The following is a 21646-nucleotide window of genomic DNA, read 5'->3' as shown; positions in this document are numbered from 1 at the left end:
CATTGAACAGTGAGTCAGTGTGGTTATTCTGCATAGGCCCCTTGGCCACTGGCCTAGCTTTGGTACGTCTCAAATGTAAGTACTGGGACGAGGGCGAGGGAAGTGGATTTAATGTGTTGATTGCTTACCGGTAATCTTCATTACTCGTTGTCCCACTCTTCCTCGTCCCAGTTGGTATGTCCCTCCTCTCCCTCCCTGGAAGGGAAGGGCTCCATGACTTCACTTGTATATGGAACCGGGGTATCATGGCCAGGGGGGAAGTTCTAACTTCCAAGGAGGGCGGAGCCAGAAACCTCTCCAAGTACTGAGACGAAGAAGAGTAGGCCTCAGAGCAATGAAGGTTACTGGTACGTAATTCAGGCATATCACCACAATGTAGACAGATCAACGCACAGCACGAAAACCTATCCATTTGCATGAAGAATGGAAGCAAAAGCTCTTTAATGGAGCAGTTAGAAAAACCTCTCACCTTCCCCAACAGCTCTACTGCTGGCCCTTACAAAATGTGAGATTGAACACAATGCATTAATTGGTTAAACATAACTTATTGGCTGACTGACAACAGAGAGCCACTTGTTGACATCTTTATTGTTAATACATGCCGGGAGTTGGGCGTGCAGAGAGCTTTGAGCGCCAGCTTCTTGGGCTCTGCTCCACAACCTGGCCATCGCGGTGTACACTAGAGAAGCGTAGTTATGTATGTATTAATAAGACGCTTCAACAGCTATCTTGCGTTTATTTGTTGCTCAGCATATCACCGTTAGGGAAGAACATTGCAGTTTGTCGCCCCTTTAAAACTGCTATTAGTACATACACACACATTAATTGCGTTTAGGGGACTTTTTCAAGACTGCTATTTATGTTGACGTTTTTCTCCCAACATGCTTTTCGTCAGCCAAGCAGAAGCCAGAACGGGTTTTGATTACAGCTATTTTCCGGTTACGTACCCAGTCCAGCGTTTGCCGGAACTTGTAGTTCGTTTACATCCCGACAAATAGAGCAACTTCTCAGGATGTTTCACCGCACGACCCCACTACTACATTTCCCGTCAGCCACACGTGATGACGTCTTGCAACCGCCGATTTGAATTGGACCCGAAATCTTGTTCAGTAAAACTACGCCTGTGGTCTACCCCTCGCATTAGCGAGAGTGCCCGCTTTCTCCAGCAATCAACCTGCCTTCAGGGACCCCGGCAACACATCAGGATGCAGACCACTTCCAGCATCGCGGCGGGCGCCTCGCTACCTCCAGAGTGGCGGCTCTATCTGCAGCAGTGCCGCGAAGAGACGTACAGCAACTGGCCCTTCACAGAGAGCTGTGCCTGCACCCCCCGAGCGGTGAGACTGGCGGGAGGAGTTGTGAAAATGTTTTGGGGAATTTGATTATTAAACTGCTGACCTATAAAACCATACATTCAACGAAAGGTGGGACTTCAATCATTCGCGTTTTATTCAGGAGATGCTAGCCAAGTCTGTGTGAGCCATTGTTAAGATGTGGGATCTTGGGCTTCTAGTTAAATATTTCCACGTTAAAGCCAGATCTCTCACTTTTTGAACACTGTATGCATTTGCATAGTCAATGACCTCACAGGACGTGGTCATCTGACCACCATATCTTCACAGGAAATGACCTCGAGTGCCGTCGCAGGATATTCCCCCACAAACACTCCCAAATCACACTACAGCTAAATAAAGGTAGAGGTCTGGACATATATAAACGTATGTCATAGCATCAGATGTATACCGCCCATAGCCACACAATACTCTGCCCAGTTGCACTAGTTTCCGCCTACATGTCAAAAACGTAAACCCTAGTGAATGGGTGATGGGATGTTTGCACAGAACTGCATCAAATGAAACTGGCATCAAAAAACATATTAACCGTTTTTTTTTTTACTGTGCCCTTTTGCGTTTGGAAAACGTACACTAATTGGGATGTGCAGGCAGGTCTTTTCAGCTGCAGGCAAGGAGGCTTCCAAACATCTGCCCACACACCATTCCATTCAGCGAGGGCCTTCCAGCCTCTTTTATTGGATTCTGGGAATATACTTCTGGTTTTCCTTTTATAACTACAAGACTACGAGTCCCACAATGCAAAATTATTTTAAAAAAAAGCCTGGACACTCTTTACATCCGAATGGTTGGCATGTGCGCAAACCCACAACAGGGAATAGAAAACTACAGCCCTGAACACGAAAACGGGAGTGAAAACTACGTGGAAGTTAGGCAGGTATGCACAGGCTACTGTAACACGGAATGCCCACTCCAAGCACTGTGATGCCAGCATAGGAGGGGTGGCTTCCCTGGTTTCGAGCCAGTGGAGCCACTTTCAAACTGAAACGCCCATGGTCGTCCTTATTTTTGTAAAACACTCCCTTACAGCATTTCTCACATTGTTACCCTTTCCCCTTCATAATCAAAGACTAGGAAATTCGACAATTTAATTTATAAAGCGCAGCCAGGCCCGGGGGCATATGGGTGCGTAAGTTAGATCTGGTTACAGTTACAATTAAAAGCAGTCAACAGTAGTTACGTTACAGTTACATATAGGTACAAACATAGTATTGCAAGTGCGTACAAATATATACATTGAATTACAAAGTGTGCCGGCAGCGGTCTAGCATGCTGGGATCCAGAGGTTAGGCTGTCATGGAGTCTAAATTGTGAAGCCAGCACTTCGTGTTGTTTGAACAGGTTGAATGAGGATTCTGCTCGCAAGGGTGCGGGGATAGTGTTCCATAATTTGGAAGCTTGTACAGGGAAGCTAGCTCCACCCGAGTTATGAAGTTTGAATCTCGGTATGGTCATGGTATTTGTGCTGGTCTTGAAGAGGTGTGGGGGGTGTAAATTGGTTAGTAAGGTATATTGGAGCAAGGTTGGCCCTGGCTTTGTGTATAAGGGGCAATGTTTTTCTAAAACGTATTTTTATTAGTTTTTTAAGTGATACAAAAGGTAAACAATCCCACAACTCCCCATCCCGCCTCCCCCCACCCACCCTCTTCCGGAAGTATAGTCCTTGTTCCATTGAACTCGGGGCTGATTAAGAGGTGAATATGTCCGTTATTTTTATGGAGTGCGGGCACCACTGTGCCATGTAGTCTGACTGGAGATATTCTAGCACTCCTCCCCATTCTTTTGTGAAGGAGCTGTGCGTTCCGTGGAGATTGTGTGTGATTTTTTTCCATGGTCATTTGGGTCCAGACCTTAAGTAACCATGTGAACAGCATCGGTGGGTCTCTTTTTTTCCATCCCTGTGCGATTGTTGCCCATGAAGCTTTTCCTTTGCGCCTTGGTGAGTGTGTTGTCATAGTGTTCTGTGAATCCACAGAGCCAGGTTTTCTCCGTGTAACGATCCACGTTTGGGAAGATCTTCTTCAGTTCGGCTAATACTTCTGTCCAGAAGAGTTTGACCTTAGGGCAGTCCCACCAGATGTGTCTCCACGTGCCTGCATCTGTGCAGCCTCTCCAGCAGCGATTAGGTGTATGTGGGTACATGCTGTTTAGCCTCTCCGGGGTGTAGTGCCATTGCGTGATGACCTTTATCCACATTTCTTTGGTTTGAACTGCTCTGGTCAGTTTGTGGATATCGGCCCATAGCGACTGCCACTGCTGTATGGTGATGTCTACCCCCAGCGTCTTTTCCCATCTTTTCATGTATGCCCACTTGATGTCTTCTCCCTGGGTATTTATGAACCTATAGAGGTTGGAGACTAGTTTTCTGTCTCCTGAGTTGGTGAGGAGAAACTTTTCGAAGGCGGTAAGCTCTCTTGTTGCAGCTCGGATGATCTCAGGCGTGGTCAGCCAGTGTCTGAGTTGTTCATATTTGTACCTGTCCGCGTTTGTGAGGTTCCAGAGTGATTTGCAGTCGGCAAAAGATCTCATCTCCCCGTCTACGAACATTTTCCCTATTTTCCTGCAGCCAGCTTCCTCCCAGTTCCCATAGGCCCCTTGCTCTGTCCCCGGAGGGAATTGCCGGTTCCTGCAGATTGGGGTGAACGGGGCAGTTGCCGTGGTGATATTCTCTTTCCGTGTCTGCTCGTCCCAGGCGTTCAGCGTGGTCCTCATGATCTCACTGATGCGCAGATTTGTATGCCTGTGCTGCTTTGGTGTCCATAAGAGGTCTTCCAGTGGCGTTCTGGCGACTGCCCTGTCCTGTGTCACCCATATCGTTCGTTGATTGTCCCCTAGCCATTCTTTCAGGATCCTGAGTTGTGCCGCTTGGTAGTAGTTTTTAAAGTGTGGGAGAGCCAGGCCCCCTTCCCTAGTATTGGATGTGAGGATGGTTCTGGATACTCTGGGGGGTTTCCTGTTCCATATGAAGGACAAGACCGACTTAGCTAGGGCTCTGAAAAAGGAGTCAGGGACCCCAACCGGTAGGGATTGGAAGTAGTACAGCGCTTTAGGGAGGATGTTCATTTTTATCGATTGTATTCTCCCCCACCAGGAAATATTTAGGGGATTCCACCTCTCTAGATCTTTCTGAATCCTGGCAAGGAGTGGGGGATAGTTCTTTTTATACAATGTCTCTACCTTATGAGTGAGTGTTATGCCCAAATATTTTATGCCCTCCTCCGCGACCTTTAGGTCCAGATGGCCTGCCTCCCTTCCCAGTGTTTCACTGCTCCCGGCTAATATAAGCATTTCTCATTTTTTTCTTATTTATTCTTAAGCCAGATATGTTCCCAAATAGTTCTAGTAGGCGGATCGCCTCTGGGGCTGAGTGGGTTGGGTCCTCCAGTGCCAATAGCATGTCATCCGCATAGGCAATAACCTTATGTTGTCTCCCCGCCATCTCGATCCCCCTGATTTGGTCTGTTTCCCTAATTTTAATAAGTAGGGGTTCTAGGAATAGCGCATATAGGAGTGGTGATAGCGGGCAGCCCTGTTTCGTTCCCCTGGAGATTTCCACCCTCTCCGTTAACTCTCCATTTACCGCTATCCTAGCAGAGGGGGAGGAGTAATTGGCTTTGATCATGTTAATATATTGATTCCCAAATCCCATGTGTGCCAGGGTTTTAAAGAGCATAGACCATTCTACACGGTCAAACGCCTTTTCGGCATCCAAAGAGAGTAGAACTGCAGGGGTGCGGGAGAAATTAATTTTCTCTATAAGGTGTGCTAGTCTTCTGGTGTTGTCGTGTGTCTGCCTTCCCGGGATGAATCCTGATTGATCTGGGTTAATTAATGAGGGGAGCAGTGGGGAGAGCCTGGCCGCCAGGATTTTGGTGTAGATTTTTGAATCTAGATTAATTAGGGCAATAGGTCTGTATGAGCCCGGGAGGGAGGGATCCTTCCCTTGTTTATGGAAAACTAATATTTTTGCCTCATTCATAGATGGGGTAACATTACCGCTATCTTTGAAGGTGTTTAGTAGTCTCGTGAGGAATGGGGCGAGAATGTCTACATATTTTTTGTAGAATGGGGCTGTGAAGCCGTCCGGGCCGGGTGCTTTGTTGCGTGGAAGGCTCATTATCGCCTTTTTCACTTCACTTTCGGTTATCTGGGCCTCCAGGTCTGCTCTGACCTCTTCTGATATTTTCTGACAGGGGATCGATGCCAGGAATCTGTTTTGGTCAGCTTCATTCAGGTTCTCTGTGGAGTACAGGTTCTGATAGAACTCCCTGAATGTGTCCCCTATGTCCTCGGAGTTCGTTAGCGTATCCCCTTGCGCACTTTTGACATTCCTGATGGTTGTTACGTTCCGCTTCGAGGAGAGCAGCCGGGCAAGATACCGGTCTGCCTTGTTGGCTTTTATGTAGTATTTCTGTTTGAGGTATAGGAGAGATCTCTGGGCTCGTTTGCTACGGAGGTGTTCGAGTTGTCCCTCGGTGTGTTTGAGTGTCTTTTTTAGGTCTCTTGTGGGGTTTGCCATTAATTCTTCCCGGATATCTGACAGCTTCTTTTCCAGTTCTGATTCCCATTGCAGTGTTTGTCTATCCCTGGTCGCCTTGAGGGCTATTAAATGGCCCCTGATTACAGCCTTGCACGCCTCCCATACGGTGCTCAGGGAGACCTCCCCCGTGTCGTTATGATCAAAGAATTCTTCTATTTTTTCCCTTAAGGATTCTCCCATCACTGGGTCAGATAGTATTTCTTGTGGGAGTGTCCATCTCCAAATTCTCTTTTCGTTCCTTGGAGTCGTCAGGTCCAACCAAAGGGGTGCATGGTCTGACAGAGAAATGGGGCCTAGTTCCAGGTTTTGAATTTTACCCAGGATCCCCACTGACACCCAGAAGTAGTCTATTCTAGACATTGAGTTGTGAACGTGTGAATAGTAGGTGTATCCCTTGGTTTGACCTTTGTGTTCCCTCCATGCGTCCCACAGAGCCATGCCTTCCATCTGTTTTTTCAGTCGCTGAGAGGGGGCGCTCTGGTGGAGGGGTCCGCTCGCGCTACGGTCAGATTGGGGGTACCAGGCCAGATTAAGGTCTCCTCCTATAATCATTTCCCCCTTCGCGTACCCCTCCAGCTTCCCCATAGTGTCCCTCAGAAAGCCATCCTGGTCCGAGTTTGGGGCATAAATGGAAGCCAATGTCAGAAGGGTGTTGTGTAGTTTGATATTAGCGAAGACATACCTTCCATCCTTGTCTGATGTTTTGTCGATCACCTTTACTTCCATACTCCCTTTCACAGCAATTAACACTCCTGCCTTTTTTTCCCCTGCATTGGATTGTGCTATAATCTCGTAGCCTCTCAGGCGTATTTTCCCCCTATCTTGAGCTTTGTGGGTCTCCTGGAATAGTAGCACATCCGCCTTTTCTCTTCTTAACATGATCTCCACTTTTTTCCGTTTCACCGGGGAGTTCAGACCCCTAACATTTAGAGTTACGAATCGTATCTTCCCCATTTCAGATAGTCAGATTGTATATGTGTTAGGCCCGAGGTAAATTTCCCCTTCTCTCTTCCGGAAGATCTCCCCCCCCCCCCCCCCCCCCCCAAACTGTAAATAAGTCCCTCAACCAAAAACTTTGTTCCAACTTTACACCCGAGGAGGGCCCGGGTACCTATGGTAGCTTTGGCGTTCCGCCTGTCGCTCCCAGCCCTCTGTAGGCTCGAGGTTAACTTAGTGGGGAGTCCTAAACCCCACAACATTCCTTGACCTTGATGTGGGTTGTTCCGGCTCCATGCCGGGCCAATTATGTCTGTCGTTTGCGAGTTCCATCATTGGGTGCCGTTTCCACGGCTGCCTTCAGCTGTAGAGCCCCAGGTCTCGTGTACTTTTAGATTTGCATCCTCTATTTTATTTCGCTTGACCCCTCCCCTCCCCCCCGCGCCGTTTTCTTTTCTGTCGGACCATTTCCCATCCTCCCAGTCTATTTTGCGGTTCCCCCTTTTTTCTATCCTTTCTGGTCGAGGACTCCCCTGTCTGGATGTCCAATATGGTTAGCCCCTCTTCCAAGGAGGTCACCCTCCTTTGTTTCCCATCCCAGTCGAACAGCAGACCGAAAGGGAATGTCCATTTATATTTTATCTCTCTTGTGACCAGTTCCCTCGTGAGTGGGGCCATCTCTCTTCTCTTTAGGAGTGTAGCGGCTGATAAGTCCTGAAACAGCTGAATGTCTACCCCGTTCATCCTAATTTGATCCATCTGCCTTGCTCTTCGTAGAATAAGCTCTTTTTGTGGATAGGAGGACAGAGCCTCCAGGACGTCTCTGGGTCTTTCTCCTGGTGCCCCTGTGCGTCTCGGGCCTACTCTGTGTATGCGATCGATCCCCACTGCTTCTGGGTCCTGTGCGTCAATGATATCCCCGAAGACCTCCTGTACCGCCTTCCTTAAATCCCTGTCTGGGACCGATTCTGGCATATTTTTAATGCGAATATTCGATCTGCGGGACCTGTTCTCTAGGTCTTCGCACTGTATTTCCAGATTATGGGTCAGGCGAACTAGGTGCTCTTGTGTTTCGGCGCTCTGCAGAGCCTCTTCTTCTGCGTTTTGTACTATTTTTTTCTAGGGTGTTCGTCCTTTCTTCCAGGTTGGCAATGTCGTGTTGTACTCCTTGTATTGCCTGCTGCATATCCTGTTTGATTGCTGCGAACTGGTCTTGGACCGTTGTCATTAGTTTATCTTGTAGTTCTTTAAACCAGGAGTGCATATCGTCTTTTATCGGGGGTTGGGAGCCGGAGGCCATGTCCCTCGCCTCGGACGTGTTCGCGGTCTGCAGGGAAGAGTCCTCCTGTACTCTGCTCCTAGTAGTCACCGGGGTCTCCACCGCCCACATTTGTATAAGGCTGGAGTCTTGTTTGGGGGGCTGCTGAACCTGTAGGGTTCCCCCCCTCTCCCCTTCGCTTTAGACATATCTTCCTCTAATAGTTCTTGCCTTTGCTTTCCCCCGGACGAGCCTTCCCCCTCTCCTGTTTCTATGGTCGGGGAGATGCCTCCTGAAGGGTGGGCCTTTATGCGTCCTGCTGCGTGTTTCGTGTCCCTTCTTGAGTTGCTGGTTGTAGGGGGTGGCTGCGAGGGGATACAAGGGAGGAGGGGGGGTATAGCCTTCTTAACTGTGCCACCCCCTGTATGGTCCCCACGGGCGCGGCTGTGTTGGGGCTCCGGACTGTACCTCCCTTGGTGATTGCTCCGTCCGCCAACTTTTGAGACTCAGGGAGGGCCTGGCCCCAGTGCTCCAGTCCTTGGCCGCCTTCAACTGTGGGGGGGGGGTGGGTGGTCCCTCTCCGCCCCGGCCGAGTTGGGCCTTCTTGCAATTCTTGCCGCCCGTGTGGGGGGGGGGCGGCCCTCCAAGTTCGCCTCACCTTATAGTCCACCGGACTGGGGACCGCCGTTGGTGTCTTACGCCTCAGGGCGAGTGCTTGCGTGCGGTGCGACACCCGGTTCCTTCCCTCTCCTCCGCGGGGTCCTGTGCTGGCTGGGGGGCGTCCCTCGTCGGCGCCGGATGAATGCTGAGGCTCCGGTCAGTGGCGCCTCCCGGATCCCCACAGCCCGCGCCGACGGCCTCCGCTCCGCGTCTCTGGGGGGGCCTGTGTCGCTCTTTCGCTGTGCGAGGGCCGCACCTTGTCCCGATGGGGGAGGGGGAGCTTCACTCCTCGGCACGGGAGGCGACTTCCTCCCGCGGCCGGTGCCGTGAGCCGCACTCGTAGCTGTGTGTGCGGAACGGCCGCCCTCCGGATCGCTGCTTCTGAGGTGCTTATGTGTGGCCCGGCGGGAGCGAGACTTACGCACGTCTCCTCGCTCCGGCGGCCATCTTGGAATGAGGGGGCAATGTTTTAAGGGTTATTCTAGGCTCGACCGGGAGCCAGCGTAGTTTACGTCTGGTCTCGGATATGTGTGCTTTTTTGGGAATGTTGAGGGCAGCCCTGATGGCATTGTTTTGGGCTACTTGCAGTTTGTTGATGTTTTTGTGACTAGTGCCCAAGTAAAGGGCATTACAGTAGTCTATTTTGGATAGGACTAATTCTCTGGCCAGAGTAATGCAGTTGGGTGTGGAGATGAACGGTCTACATGCAGTGATCAGCATTACAGGTGTATGTGGCTGATGATGCTACTGCATTGGTTTGTTTGGAGAAGGATAAGGTGGCATCGATGTAGATACCAAGAGTTTTGGTGTTATTTGACACAGGGATGAGATTGCCATCTATGGTAAAGGCTTTGAATGAGGGATTAAGATTTTTGAATTTGGCATGAGTGCCCATGATGATCAACTCTGTTTTTTCGTCATTGAGACACGGTCCATGGTGTGCCATCCATGCTTGTATTACAGAGTAGATTTCATTAAGGGTGGTGCTGTCAGTTTCGTAATCACCCTTGATAGGAATGAGTATCTGGGTGTCATCTGCGTAACTGGTATACGTGACACCCAGATAGTCAAGGATATCAAAGAGTGGTTTTGTGAATATAGTATAAAGTGTCGGGGACACGCAGGAGCCTTGCGGGACTCCACAGGGTACTGGTGAGGGCTCAGCAGAATCCGTTGGAGAGAAGACCCTCATGGTTCTGTTCGCCAGGAAGGAACTGATCCAAGCCGTGGCACTGCACTATATGCTTGAAAATGCAGATTGCCCCCACTTAGTCTCCAAGATTACACCTTCTTTCTAATGAAAAGTTTGGTTTCAGTAAAAGGCATACAGGTTTCCTTTCTGTGATTCCTTTAATTGCAGAGTAACATTTGTTCAGGTCTTCAAGGCCTGATCTATGTCTGTCTGCACCACACGCTGAGGCCAAGAGCTACTGCAGTGACACAATTCGCAGAGAGCACCTTTCCACCAGCCTTTTTAACACCTTCTAGAAATGCAGATAAACTCGTGCACAATATTGTTCTTTGCGTTTTTTTGGTCTCTGTTTTTCAAAAGAAAATATGCAGAAGCATAGCTCCGAAGTCCTGTTCTGAAAGTCCATCTCCGGTGCATGTCATTTTGCATTCACATATATTGAAGTGCGCCGCATTAGTTGTGCGTACCAGAATGTAACGTGATGCAAGCCAGGATTGGCTAATTATTACATATCTCAAATGAGACTACAGCGGAAGCAGTTCAGTTATTTCACATTGGCATGCATCTTGTTTTGCAGAACGTAAATAAAATGTTCAATGCCTCATAAAGGGTAAAAACATTGTTTTCGTGTCAACCAAGCAGGCACGACACAGAATAGTATGCGTTGTTAGTCGGATATTTACTTTAGCGTTGATGCAGATTATGGGGTTTTTAAATGCTAAGCGGCCCATCCCAGTGATCTGTGGCTTGACAGAGTAATGGGCCATTACCTCCACGTCCACTCTTCCTCGTCCCAGTGCTTACCTCATGAGGCCCCTGCCTCCGACACATGACCTTCTTTTATTTCTATAACCCCTCCCCCACACCCATGTCATTTAGTTAAATTTTCCGGCAGGTTGGGCTTGTTTTTTTCTTCCCAGCACGGGGCGCTGGGGAGCTCCGAATGCTGGCCCCCCTGGTGGGGCTGTGTGGCGGGGCCTTCGGCTCCCTCAGGTGTGGCAAGACTCCTGGTTTCCCTGCGGGGGCTTGGGACCCGGTCGAGTCAGGCGGCCTTGCCTGGCTTCTGCTGGGCTTTGGCCAGCGCAGGGCATCGTGGCCTGGGTTCTTGGAACGGACCTGGGTTAAGGTAAGGAGTTTAGGGGCATGTTTTCCCGTTTTGGCAGCTCCTTTTTCTTGTTTGATCCACGTGCTCCGGATGTGGGTGGGCTCCGCCTCTGGTGCTGCAAGCAGTGTTGCCATAGGAATACATTGATGTTATTCCTATTGGTTGTTCTTTCTGGCCTCTATTTGAATGTGGGAGAGGCACGTTGGCAATGTTTGTATGTGGAGCCTTGGTTCAGTGTGCAGGGGTCTGTGGTGGTGAAGCAGGCTTCCTTTGGTCACTGTTTTTGGGTATACTCAACATGGGGAAACATTCTGCAAAGAGCAGGCATCTGGTTCTGTCTTCTTCGTCTTCCTCTTCTCCTGATTTACACAGAAAGCGAAAGAAGAAGGCTAAGCGTTTTTCCCTGACCAAAAAGGAGTTGACAAAGCTACTTAAGCATCATGGAGGGAGTCGCACACATACTCGTGGACACAAGAGCAGGCGTCTGTCTTCCTCACCCTCTTCTGGCACTGAGTCATCGGCCTCTTCTTGTTCCTCTTCGGCTGATGCTGAAGGGAAGTATCTAGTCAGAGAGGGAGTGGAGGAGGTGCTTGCTCAAGTTGGGGATTGCATGGGATTTTCAGAGCCCCTGGTACCGGTGGAGGGGGCCGACCCTTCTATTCGCCAGTATAGGCATACACCTAGGAAGGGGTTGCCATTGGTTTCCGATATCCGGGATAAAATCCTCCGGGAATGGCATGACCCGGAGAAGATTGCAATGCCCCGCTTCATATCCAAACTTTACCCATTGAAGGGCGAGACTTTGCTGTCTGATCCAGTTGAGGTCGACGATATCCTCGCCTGCCTGGTGGGTCGCTCCTCTGTCAGCCGAGGAGGCGGCCGTCTGGGATCCAGTGGACCGCCGAGTTAATTCCGGCCTTAAGAAGGTTCATGCAGGAGCGCATCGGGCCCTTCGAGCGAATATCTATGGTTCCTACACAGCTGAAACGGTGTTGCATGGTTTCAGGAAGTTGAAAAAGGCTGTCAATGATGGCTCGGATTGTGCCCCTTTGCTTACAGACATGCAGAGACAGGTTGAGCTTTTGGCCGATCTGGCTTTTGATGGGATGCGTGGTTCAGCCATGGCAATGGGGGCTGGTGTATCTGCCCGGAGGCATTTGCACCTGAGGGACTGGAAGACTGATGGGTCTCAGAAGGCGGCTGCCCTGACTTCCTCACCCTGGGTCCAGGCGTTTTGGTGATTGCCTTGAGGATAAGGTGCACAAAGTTTTTAGGGCGGACAAACATGCCGACAAACTTCGACGCAAGCCTCCTTCAATGGCCAAGAAGGCTTCCTCTGGTGCTGGTCCAGTGACCAGCAAGTCTTTTCCTGGCTCCTCATCACATTCTTTTCGGAGAGCTAGGGGGGGGATCGGGGTCCTCCACGCTCTTCACGTCCTGGCCCGGCATCCAAGTCCTGACGGTTTGGAATTGCCGGTGGGCGGGCGGCTCCGGCAGTTTTTTCCAGTATGGGAAAGGTGGTGCTCCGACTCATGGGTTCTGGACACCGTACAGTTATCGAGTGCATTTCCTGTCTCCTCCTGTCCAGCATTGCATGGTTCGGACTGTGGATCCCAGGTCTCGGCTCAAGAGGATGGCCATGGACGCTGCTCTCTCCGAATTAGTGTTGAAGGCGGCCATCATGCCCGTTCCTCTCCCTGTTCAGGGTCAGGGGTTCTACTCGCGGGTGTTCCTGGTCCCCAAACCTTTGGGGAAGTACCGTCTAATTCTGGATCTCAAAGCCCTGAACTGCTTCGTCCAAAAAGAAAACTTCAAAATGGAGACTTTACAGAACATTCTTCCGATGTTATTAAAATAACATCTCTGGATCTCCAGGACGCTTATTACCACGTGGCTCTCCGTCCCTGGCACATGAAGTTCTTCCGCTTTGCAGTGGGATCCCGACATTTTCAGTTCAGGTTACTCCCGTTCGGACTGCTATCAGTCCCCAGATTATTCACCAAGCTGGTGACTCACCTGGTGGCGCACTTACATCTGGGGGGCATTCAGATATTTCCCTACCTGGACGATTGGTTGATCAAAGCGTCCTGCCGGCAGACTGTCATGTCTCATCTCCGATTGGTCTACCAGGCATTGCAGGACTGGGGTTTCCTGGTGAACTGGCGGAAGTCTCAACTGGAGGCTTCTCAAGATCTAGTTTTCATTGGGGCACATGTTTTCACCAGGATGGGGAGGGTGTTCCTGTCCCTGGAGAGGGTCCGTCGCTTGCTGGCTGTTCTGGGCAAGGTTCTCAGGAGGCAGTATGTCCCAGCTCGCCTATTGCTGAAATTGCAGGGGCACATGACCTCTTGCGTGTTTCTAGTTCCCTGGGCCCGTCTTCATCTACGCCCCCTGGTGTCTTACCTTCTCTCCCACGGGCTCCCTTCATCTCAAACCTTCGAGCCTTTGATTCCGGTGTCCCCAGCGCTGCGGGTCTCCCTGCAGTGGTGGTTGGGGGTTCTGAAACTACAGGCTGGGGTGTCCCTGATCATTCCTCCTGTGGCCACACTTAATACCGACGCCACTGGAAGGGGCTGGGGAGCTACGTTGGGGGTCCTCTCTGCTCAGGGGTTGTGGGATCCGGAAGAGAGCCATCGAACATCCAATTGGCGAGAGTTGTGTGCCATTCTCCGGGCTCTGGTGTACTTCAGGAGGTTGCTGGTGGGCCAGGCGCATTTTTGGTCCCGACGGACAATACGACAGCTTTGGCTAACATCAACCGCCAAGGGGGTTCCGGCCGCTCCTTGAATGCCCTGGCAGCTCAGATAGGTGCATGGGGGAATCACATCTGGTGTCCCTGGTGGCTTCGCATATCAGGGGGGTGGACAATGTTCGGGCGGATCTTCTCAGCTGCCGGTTTCCCTCCTCGGTGGAACTGGTCCTGTCGAACCAGGTTTTTGCAGGGATCTATATCAGGTTCGGGACCCCTATTCTGGACCTGTTTGTGTCTCCAGCCTCAGCAAAAGTTACCCTCTTCTGCTCTTGTTTTCAGGCAGAGGGCGCGTGGGGGGGGGGGGTGGACGCCCTCTCTGTGCAGTGGCCTCAGGGTCTCCTTTATGCTTTTCCACCTATTCCTCTTCTGCCCCGGGTGGTTCAGCGCATCAGTGTCCAGGGTGACTATAGTGTTGTTGACTCCGTTCTGGCCCTGCCGGAGTTGGTTCCCCTCTCTGTTGGAGCTTCGGTGCCAGGAGCCTTGGCTGGTTCCGAGTGGCCTTGTCCCCTTCTGGGGGAGCTGCGGTTCGGAGTCAGCCAGATCCAATGGGCAGTGTGGATATTGCACGGGCTAGGCTAATATCTCCGGTCTTCTGGTCCTGTGGTAGATTCCATAATGAATGCTCTTAGACCCTCCACTCTGAAGGCTTACGGCAGACATTGGAGCCATTTCCGGGACTGGTGTGGGCAGTCTGGGATACCTCCCCTGCGTTCTGGCCTCCCCGCTATCCTTCAATTCCTCCGGGATGGGTTTGACAAGGGCCTGGCGGTTTCCACGCTTCGCTCTCAATGGGCCTCCTTTTGGGGGACTCTGATGGGCACTTGGATGGGCAAGTGTTGGTGGGGAAGTTGCTCAGGGGTTTTTCTTCTTCCCGTCCTTGTACTTATAATGGGCTTCCTCCTCGGGATCTCCCTCTTGTCTTAAAGTTTCTTCAAGGGCCTCCCTTTGAGCCCATTTCTGAGATTGATGTGAAACATCTGACACTGAAGACTGCTTTTCTGATTGCCATAACTTCTGCCCGTAGGCTTGGGGAGATTGGGGCTCTGTTATGTCACCCCCCTTTCCTGAGGGTTCTGCCGGACTCGGTGGTGCTGAGGTGTGATCCGAAGTTTCTCCCTAAAGTTGTTTTTCGTTTTCACACCTCTCGGGATCTGGTTCTCCCTGCCTTTTTTCAAAATCCGCAAACGCCAGAGGAAGTGGCCTGGCATAACATTGGTGTGCGGCGGGCGGTGTTGGAGTATTTGGCTAGAACTGCCACTCTGACAATCTTCTGATTACTTTTGGACCGGCTGGGGCTGGGCGTATGGCATCTGTAGTGTCCATTAGCCGATAGGCCATGGAGACCACAACACGGATCTATGTGGCTTCTGGCCTGCCTGTACCTGCACACGTTCAGGGCCAGTCCACCAGAGGTTTGGCGGCCTCATGGGCCGATGCAAGGGGGGGTTTCTCTACAGGAGATTTGTAGGGCTGCCACTTGGGCTGATCAGAGCACCATCATCAACCACTATAGGTTGAATGTCTCCCACTCGGGGGTTGGTTCCTTCAAAGTTGGGAGTTTTGTCTGTGGGGATGTAAATTTAGAGTTATTAAAGGTGTGTGTTTTTGCACTGTTTTGACTCTCTCATTGGGACCTTTTACCCGTTGCTGCTTTGGTATACCTCATGAGGTAAGTACTGGGACGAGGAAGAGTGGATGTGGAGGTAATGCTCTGATTACTTACCGGTAATCTTCATTACAACTAGCCCTACTCTTCCTCGTCCCAGTACTGACGACACTCCTCCCCCTCCCTGCGGGGAAGGTCCCATGCTCCGGCTTGGTAATATGAAACTAAGTGACGTGGGTGTGGGGGAGGAGTTATAGGAATGAAAAGAAATCAAGAAGGTCCTGTGTCGGAGGCATGGGCCTCATGAGGAACAAAACCATTATATTAAAAAAAGACAGTCACAAGGGGGGCGAGGAAGAGTAGGAGTAATGAAGATTACCAGTAAGTAATCCGAGCATGTCAAGCAGGTGAAGCCCATCTTGTTTGCTTTGCTCTATTCATTCTGGGGAGTGTAGGCCTGCATTTAACGCAAAACGACAATTTCCTGAATGCAACAAATAAGCAGGGCAGGATTTGCTGTACATGCTTGACAAGTCTATTTGAGCACTCTGTTCTATTTTTCAGTAAGCACTACAATTCCATATTCTTTTATACTAGGTCAAATGGGCTGCTGGATTCCATTATGCCAAATCCTTTTATACCCCCTCAGCACAATAAAAGATGCCTTATGTCTGGGTGCCAGAGCCTTGCCAGTTCCCATTATGGCCAGTGTGCCTGTCCAGAGACAAATTGGTTTAACACTGTAGGGCATAGTGAGATCGTTCTAAAACGAAGCCCTGGTATCACTAGTGCTGCAACGGTTATGCCAAATTAGCACAGAGGTCCATCCCCCTACAGGAGAATTTAGCACGTGGGTGCATCAATAGTGGCATAGCCTGGCCAGATACCAGCATTGCCAGTTCCCATCGCAAGATGAAATACAACTACTCTGAATTGGAACAGTAAAGCCTGCTTCTGTTGGGCCCAGCAAGCACTGTGAGGTAGATGCCTTTCCCAGTTAGACAGTGAAGCCTAGTAATATTGTGTACTAGTGGGCATGATTCTATTCAATTTCTGTTTAGGCCCAGTAAACTGATTCAGTGAGACCATGTTCCATTTGGCTCAATAAATGCAGCAAGATAATATACAATTTTTGCCAGTGAGCATAGTGACGCCCAGTTCTGTTGGGGCCACTAAGCACAGTAAAGTCTGAGATCAATATTACCAATTAGCATTGAGGGGCTGGCACAAATTCAGACACATTTTCGGCCAGTAAGATCAGTTACCATTGTTCCTAGTTTGTAAAGTGTAACCTGTACCTTTGACCCCAGTAAGGGAAAGTACCTTTTATTCCTAGTTGGCACAGTGAGGACAAGTTTCATTTGGCCAAGTAAGAACAGGACAATGAGATTCCAGTATCCCTGACCAGGACCATGAGGCACGGTTCCTTTTATGCCCTGTTAGCAAAGCGTAGCCGTTCTACATATGCCCAGCTTTATTATGGCATCAATTGGCCCACATCTGGTTCTAAGTGATCCGACCGCGGCTGATTTTGCTGCGGCCGGAAAGTTCACATGAGAAAGGTGCAAGCTACCAAAAGTTTGCACATTTCTCATGCGCGCACACTTGCATACTACTGGGGCTGCAGGGGTTTCCCCTGCAACCCCCGCTCACTATACCGCAAAGTATAGTGAGCAGGGTGTTACGGGGACACAGTCCCTGCACTTTCTTTTTATTTAAATAATTAAAAAAATGACAAAAAAAATTAATAAAATTCAAATAAATTTATATTTTTTTTCCTTACCTCACTTTTGGTGTTCGAACCTTTCGTAGCATTTTTTGGTCGGATTTTTCTTTTTCTTTTTTTTCAGTCTGATCATACAATGCCCCACATCTCCCTGCTCACTTGTAGGTGCAAAGCCAAAGGTGGTGGTGGTGGTGGTCGTGGTGGTGGTGTTGGTTGGAGCGAAGAAGCACCTTGAAAGTCTGGCGTGGGCCCTTCATCTTTTTGTAGTGAAATTGTACTTCCCACCCCCCCCCCCCCCCCCAACACCTTGGGGAGGTGGGATGTGACTGACAAATGGAACTTAATGCTTTTCTTAAGTGGTCGTTTGTGTTTAGCTCCCCTGTTAAATAACATTGCTGTGCAGCGGGCAATACACCTGTCCCATAAATACCTGTAGTCGCTCATCCCCCTCCATGAATTGTTTTATGTAGAATTTTGCCACAGAATAAAGCGACAAAGTGAGGCTGCTGATATGCATGGGTTCACTCGGCATCAGTGTTCACAAACTAACGTTTTGTGTTTAAATGTTCATTTTCTGGCCAAAGACAGAACTCTCAAAAGGGTGTTGAATTATCAAAACCCTGTTTAACTCTGCTTTCAACTCTGGCGTGCTGCAGCAAACATTTGCAAGGGTTGTTGTAGTCTGAGGTGAGGTCTCGGTTAACCAGTGAAACTCGGTGATGAAACCAGGGAAAAAGCACACACTGCAATTTTTTTCTAATCCATGCACCACACTCTTGCTTCCTCAACCCAAGCCCTTTACTTATGTTTCACTGAGTTAATTTCTCTAATTCCAAACATTGTACTATTGTGTGATCATGTGTCCCAGGGATGCATAGCCACAACTGGCTGTTGTAGGCCCCCCACAGAAGACTTAGACACTGGCGTCTGGTCCGGGCTACGCATACGCACTACTGTGCACACACAGTGACGCCCCATTTATTGACGGAGCAGAGTTGCGTCCCTCATCACGTTGCTCGTATCTCCTAGTCCTGCTCCAGCTTGACTTTCCATCCTCTACCATCCCTGGATCGACAGACTCTTGAGGGATTCATTTGTCCTCGCCTCTTCTTCGTTTCAAGTTCTCGAGGCGTGTCCAGCCTGACCACTCTCTTCTACCTTTCTAAAGAAACTCTAGTTGCAGGTTGCTGTCATCTTGCCATCGGATGCAGTGACCACAGACCCCTTCACTCCCATCACGTCCATGGGCTGTGGCTCATAAGTCAGCGAAGCTTTCCCTCAGGTTGCCGATTCATCAGCAACACCTTCAGATGACGGATGAGGCAGCTGCAAACCCAGCCGGATGTTCTCAGTTTCTTTCCTGGATCATCCATCTCAGCGGGCTGTTTCGTCTCGTCCGGCAACAATCCGCAAGGGCATCTCCTGAAAAGTGTCTGCGATGGGGTGACTCCGGTTGAGCAGTGGGGTGTCGCTCTGTATTCCCTCATGAATTGGTACAGCGCCTCTTCAGGCATTAACCCTGGTCAATGCGAAACACCCTGTTCAAAGTCTGCATAAACCGTTTTGCCTCGCCATTCGCCCTTGGCCACACCGGAGTAATCTTCCTGTGGTGTATACCGCACTCCACCATAACTTGTGCAAATCTGTCCCCCCTGGAACGGTGGACTGTCTTCCGAACAAAGTTCCTTTGGGAAGCCTTGTGAGGCAAATACCTTCTCCATTAATTGGCACCATGTGCGCAAATGTTGTGGACGCCCCGGATATCCTGCCCACTGATCAATTAACAAATGCGTGTCTCTTCTTGTGGACACACAATCCATGTCTACCATCTCCCAGGGGCAACAACACTGTGGCAGTCTCTATGCGCGGTTCCCGTTATGCAAGGGCCGCTGCTTGGCACCACACATCTCTTCACAAATTAGTCAACACAGCTTTCCAGTTTCGGGAACCACCCCTTTCAGTCTCGGGCACGCCTTGGTTTTGGCTGCACCCTGGTGCCCCTAATGCGCAAGTTCAATTACCTTTGGGATCTTGACTGATGGAAACACCATTTTCTGCCCCCTCAGTAGTAATCCCGGCTCAGTGAAGGATGGCTCGTCCCTGATCCTTAACGGCTGTTCAAGCATCACACGGGCCTCCTGGGTCTGTTTATTTAGTCCCATAGGGACCCCTTGTGCAATGCTTTACGGAGTAGGAGGAAACACGCTTCCTCACCTGACGCGTTGACAAACTCCTGTACTGATATAGTTTGGAGTCTCGGACTCAACCAATACCTGTATGAACTTCTCAGCCTCGTTTTAGCCTGTCTCTGGCCTACCGCCATTCCCTCCCGGGTGCTAGGAGAGTCTGCAGCATTGTTTGACCCTGGGAGAAATACCAGGCACACTCCATCCACCAGAGAAGCAACCAACGCTTAATTGGGGGCAGTGGCATCGTTGACTATCCAGCCATGATCTAAATGGGGGGGGGGGGAGCGCTTGTGGTCTGTGACAAGTTACTGGTCTCCCCAGAATGTACCACCTGAAATGCCAGCAACCCCACAGTACTGCCAGAGCGCCTCACTGTAGCTGCGAGTACCGTTGTTCTGTCTCACAGGGCTTTGCTTGCAAGTGTGACCAGTCTTGCATTGCCACCTGCATCATGTTGTGTCAACACTGCAACCAAACGGGCTCGCAACCACCACAATCTCTGATGCCAGGCTGAAATTAAAAATACCATGGTTCCATTGGCTGTGACGCCTTCTTAATCTTGTCAAATGCTGCTTGTTCCAGTGGGGTCCATTGCCACAGTGTGTCCTTCTTCGTCAGGTTCCTCATTGGTTCCGAAAATATGGCCAAGTTCTTAATAACTGCCCACAGTACGTCACCATTCCCAGGAAGCTATGGACATCCGACATGTCTCGGGAGGTTTTGTCTCTTTGAAGTCCTTTTAGCTTCCCCGGGTCCGGTTCCTGGAAAACAAACCGAAAAAAGTAAATTGTCCTCTGAAGAACTCACATTTATCTTTGTGTAGCGTGAGACCCAGTTACTTGATTCTCTCCAGGGTCTTGTTCAGCCTCTGATTACACAAAAAAACAGAATATCGTTGCTGATATCTTCAGAACTCCATCCAGGTCAGCCAACACCCCTCTAATGATTTGCACCTCGGCCGCTGACAAGACCCCAAAGCTGAGTAGTTTGTATCGCTAGGTGCCCCTGTGAGTCGTTATTGTAATGTACCTTGACTGAGGGTGCATGACCACTTGATGATACGCTGCCCTCGGGTCCAACTTGGCGAAGAACCTTGCCCCCTTTAGGTCCACTTCCATGTAATCCGTAGTGGGGGTCGGGTGTCGTTCTCCCTGAATGGCCTTGTTTGGTAGGCGCATACCCATGCAAATGCAAACAGTCTGCTGCTTGGGCTTCTTTGCCACCACAATAGGAGAAACCCACTGGGTCGACCCTTCCACCTTCTTAATAATGTCCTACTCCAGGTGGTCCAGCTCTTTGTTGACTTTCCCCCCTCAGATGGAACGGGATCCTTCCGTATTTTAGGGCCACTGGATAGATCAAATCAATGTGAACCTTAACGAGTTCACCCACCATTTTACCAATTCCAATGAACACATCTGCAAACTTCTCCAGAGCAGCCTAATTGTCCTCACAACATACACCCCATAAGCAAAACTCAAAATCTTCAGTGCCTCTGCAGCTTGGCAACATGTGTTCACTGCTGTCTGTGACGTATGGTGCTAATTCCAAGATCAATCTTCAAGACAAATGCCCCATGTAATGAGATTGGTGTGTACCCAGGAAAACATGAACATTTGAACCCTCGACTGGGTCAGTTCTGGAGGACCAGGCAGCGCCTCAGTGTTTAAATACTATTACATTAACTTAAGTTAATCTTAGTTAGGCTGGATATCCATGCGCCTGCCCATGCCTCTCGGATGCGAGACTGTCTAATAGGTATGAGCTGCTGGATGCCCGAAAACTGGCTTAAACTAAATGGCGACAAGAATGAGGTGTTGGTTGTAGGTTCTTCTTCTGTCTCTTCTTTTTGGCCGCCTTCTTTCACCCCTTTTCGTACCTGTCGTGAAGAACTTGGAGGTTGGGGGAGAGGTTTAAGATCTCTGCCTCTTTGTCCATGGCCCCTCAGGTTGGTGCGATTTGTCAATCGGGCCATCTTCTACTGAACATTCTTAACAAGGTTCTTCCTTTTATTCCTATTCATTTGTGTGCCTCAGTATTCTTTGCTTTAGTCCTTAGCAAGATTGACTACTGTAATTCTCTGTATTTGGCCACAACCAGATTATCTGATGCAGCGTCTACAGGTTCTTCAGAACTCAGCAGCACGCCTTGCCACAGGCACCTTGTTTAACATATCTCCCCTTTCCTGAGATCACTTCATTGGCTTCCAGTGGCTAAACGTGTCCACGTTAAGTCGCTGTGCTTGGTGCATCTGGCCTTTTATGGTGTTGGCCTGAAATACCTGCAGCAAAAATTCAAGCCTTATGTTCCTGCTCATGCATTGCGCTCTG

The 21646-nt window shown here is 49.9% G+C and overlaps 1 protein-coding gene across 1 annotated transcript in view; it reads left to right on the top strand.

The window, feature by feature from the left end:
• Nucleotides 1–1026: 1026 nt before the first annotated feature.
• Nucleotides 1027–21646, top strand: part of BIRC5 (baculoviral IAP repeat containing 5) — a 73003-nt gene continuing 52383 nt past the window's right edge. The window contains exon 1 of the mRNA XM_069655246.1: nt 1027–1337. Within this exon, the coding sequence (XP_069511347.1) occupies nt 1062–1337 (276 nt within the window). The 5' untranslated portion in view covers nt 1027–1061. The remainder of the gene's footprint in view (nt 1338–21646) is intronic.

The sequence above is a fragment of the Ambystoma mexicanum genome, chromosome 3q (assembly GCF_040938575.1).
Source record: "Ambystoma mexicanum isolate Mex_15411 chromosome 3q, UKY_AmexF1_1, whole genome shotgun sequence".
NCBI lineage: Eukaryota > Metazoa > Chordata > Amphibia > Caudata > Ambystomatidae > Ambystoma > Ambystoma mexicanum.
The sequence above is the reverse complement of the archived record's forward strand: the minus strand, read 5'-3'. Positions and strand labels throughout refer to the sequence as shown.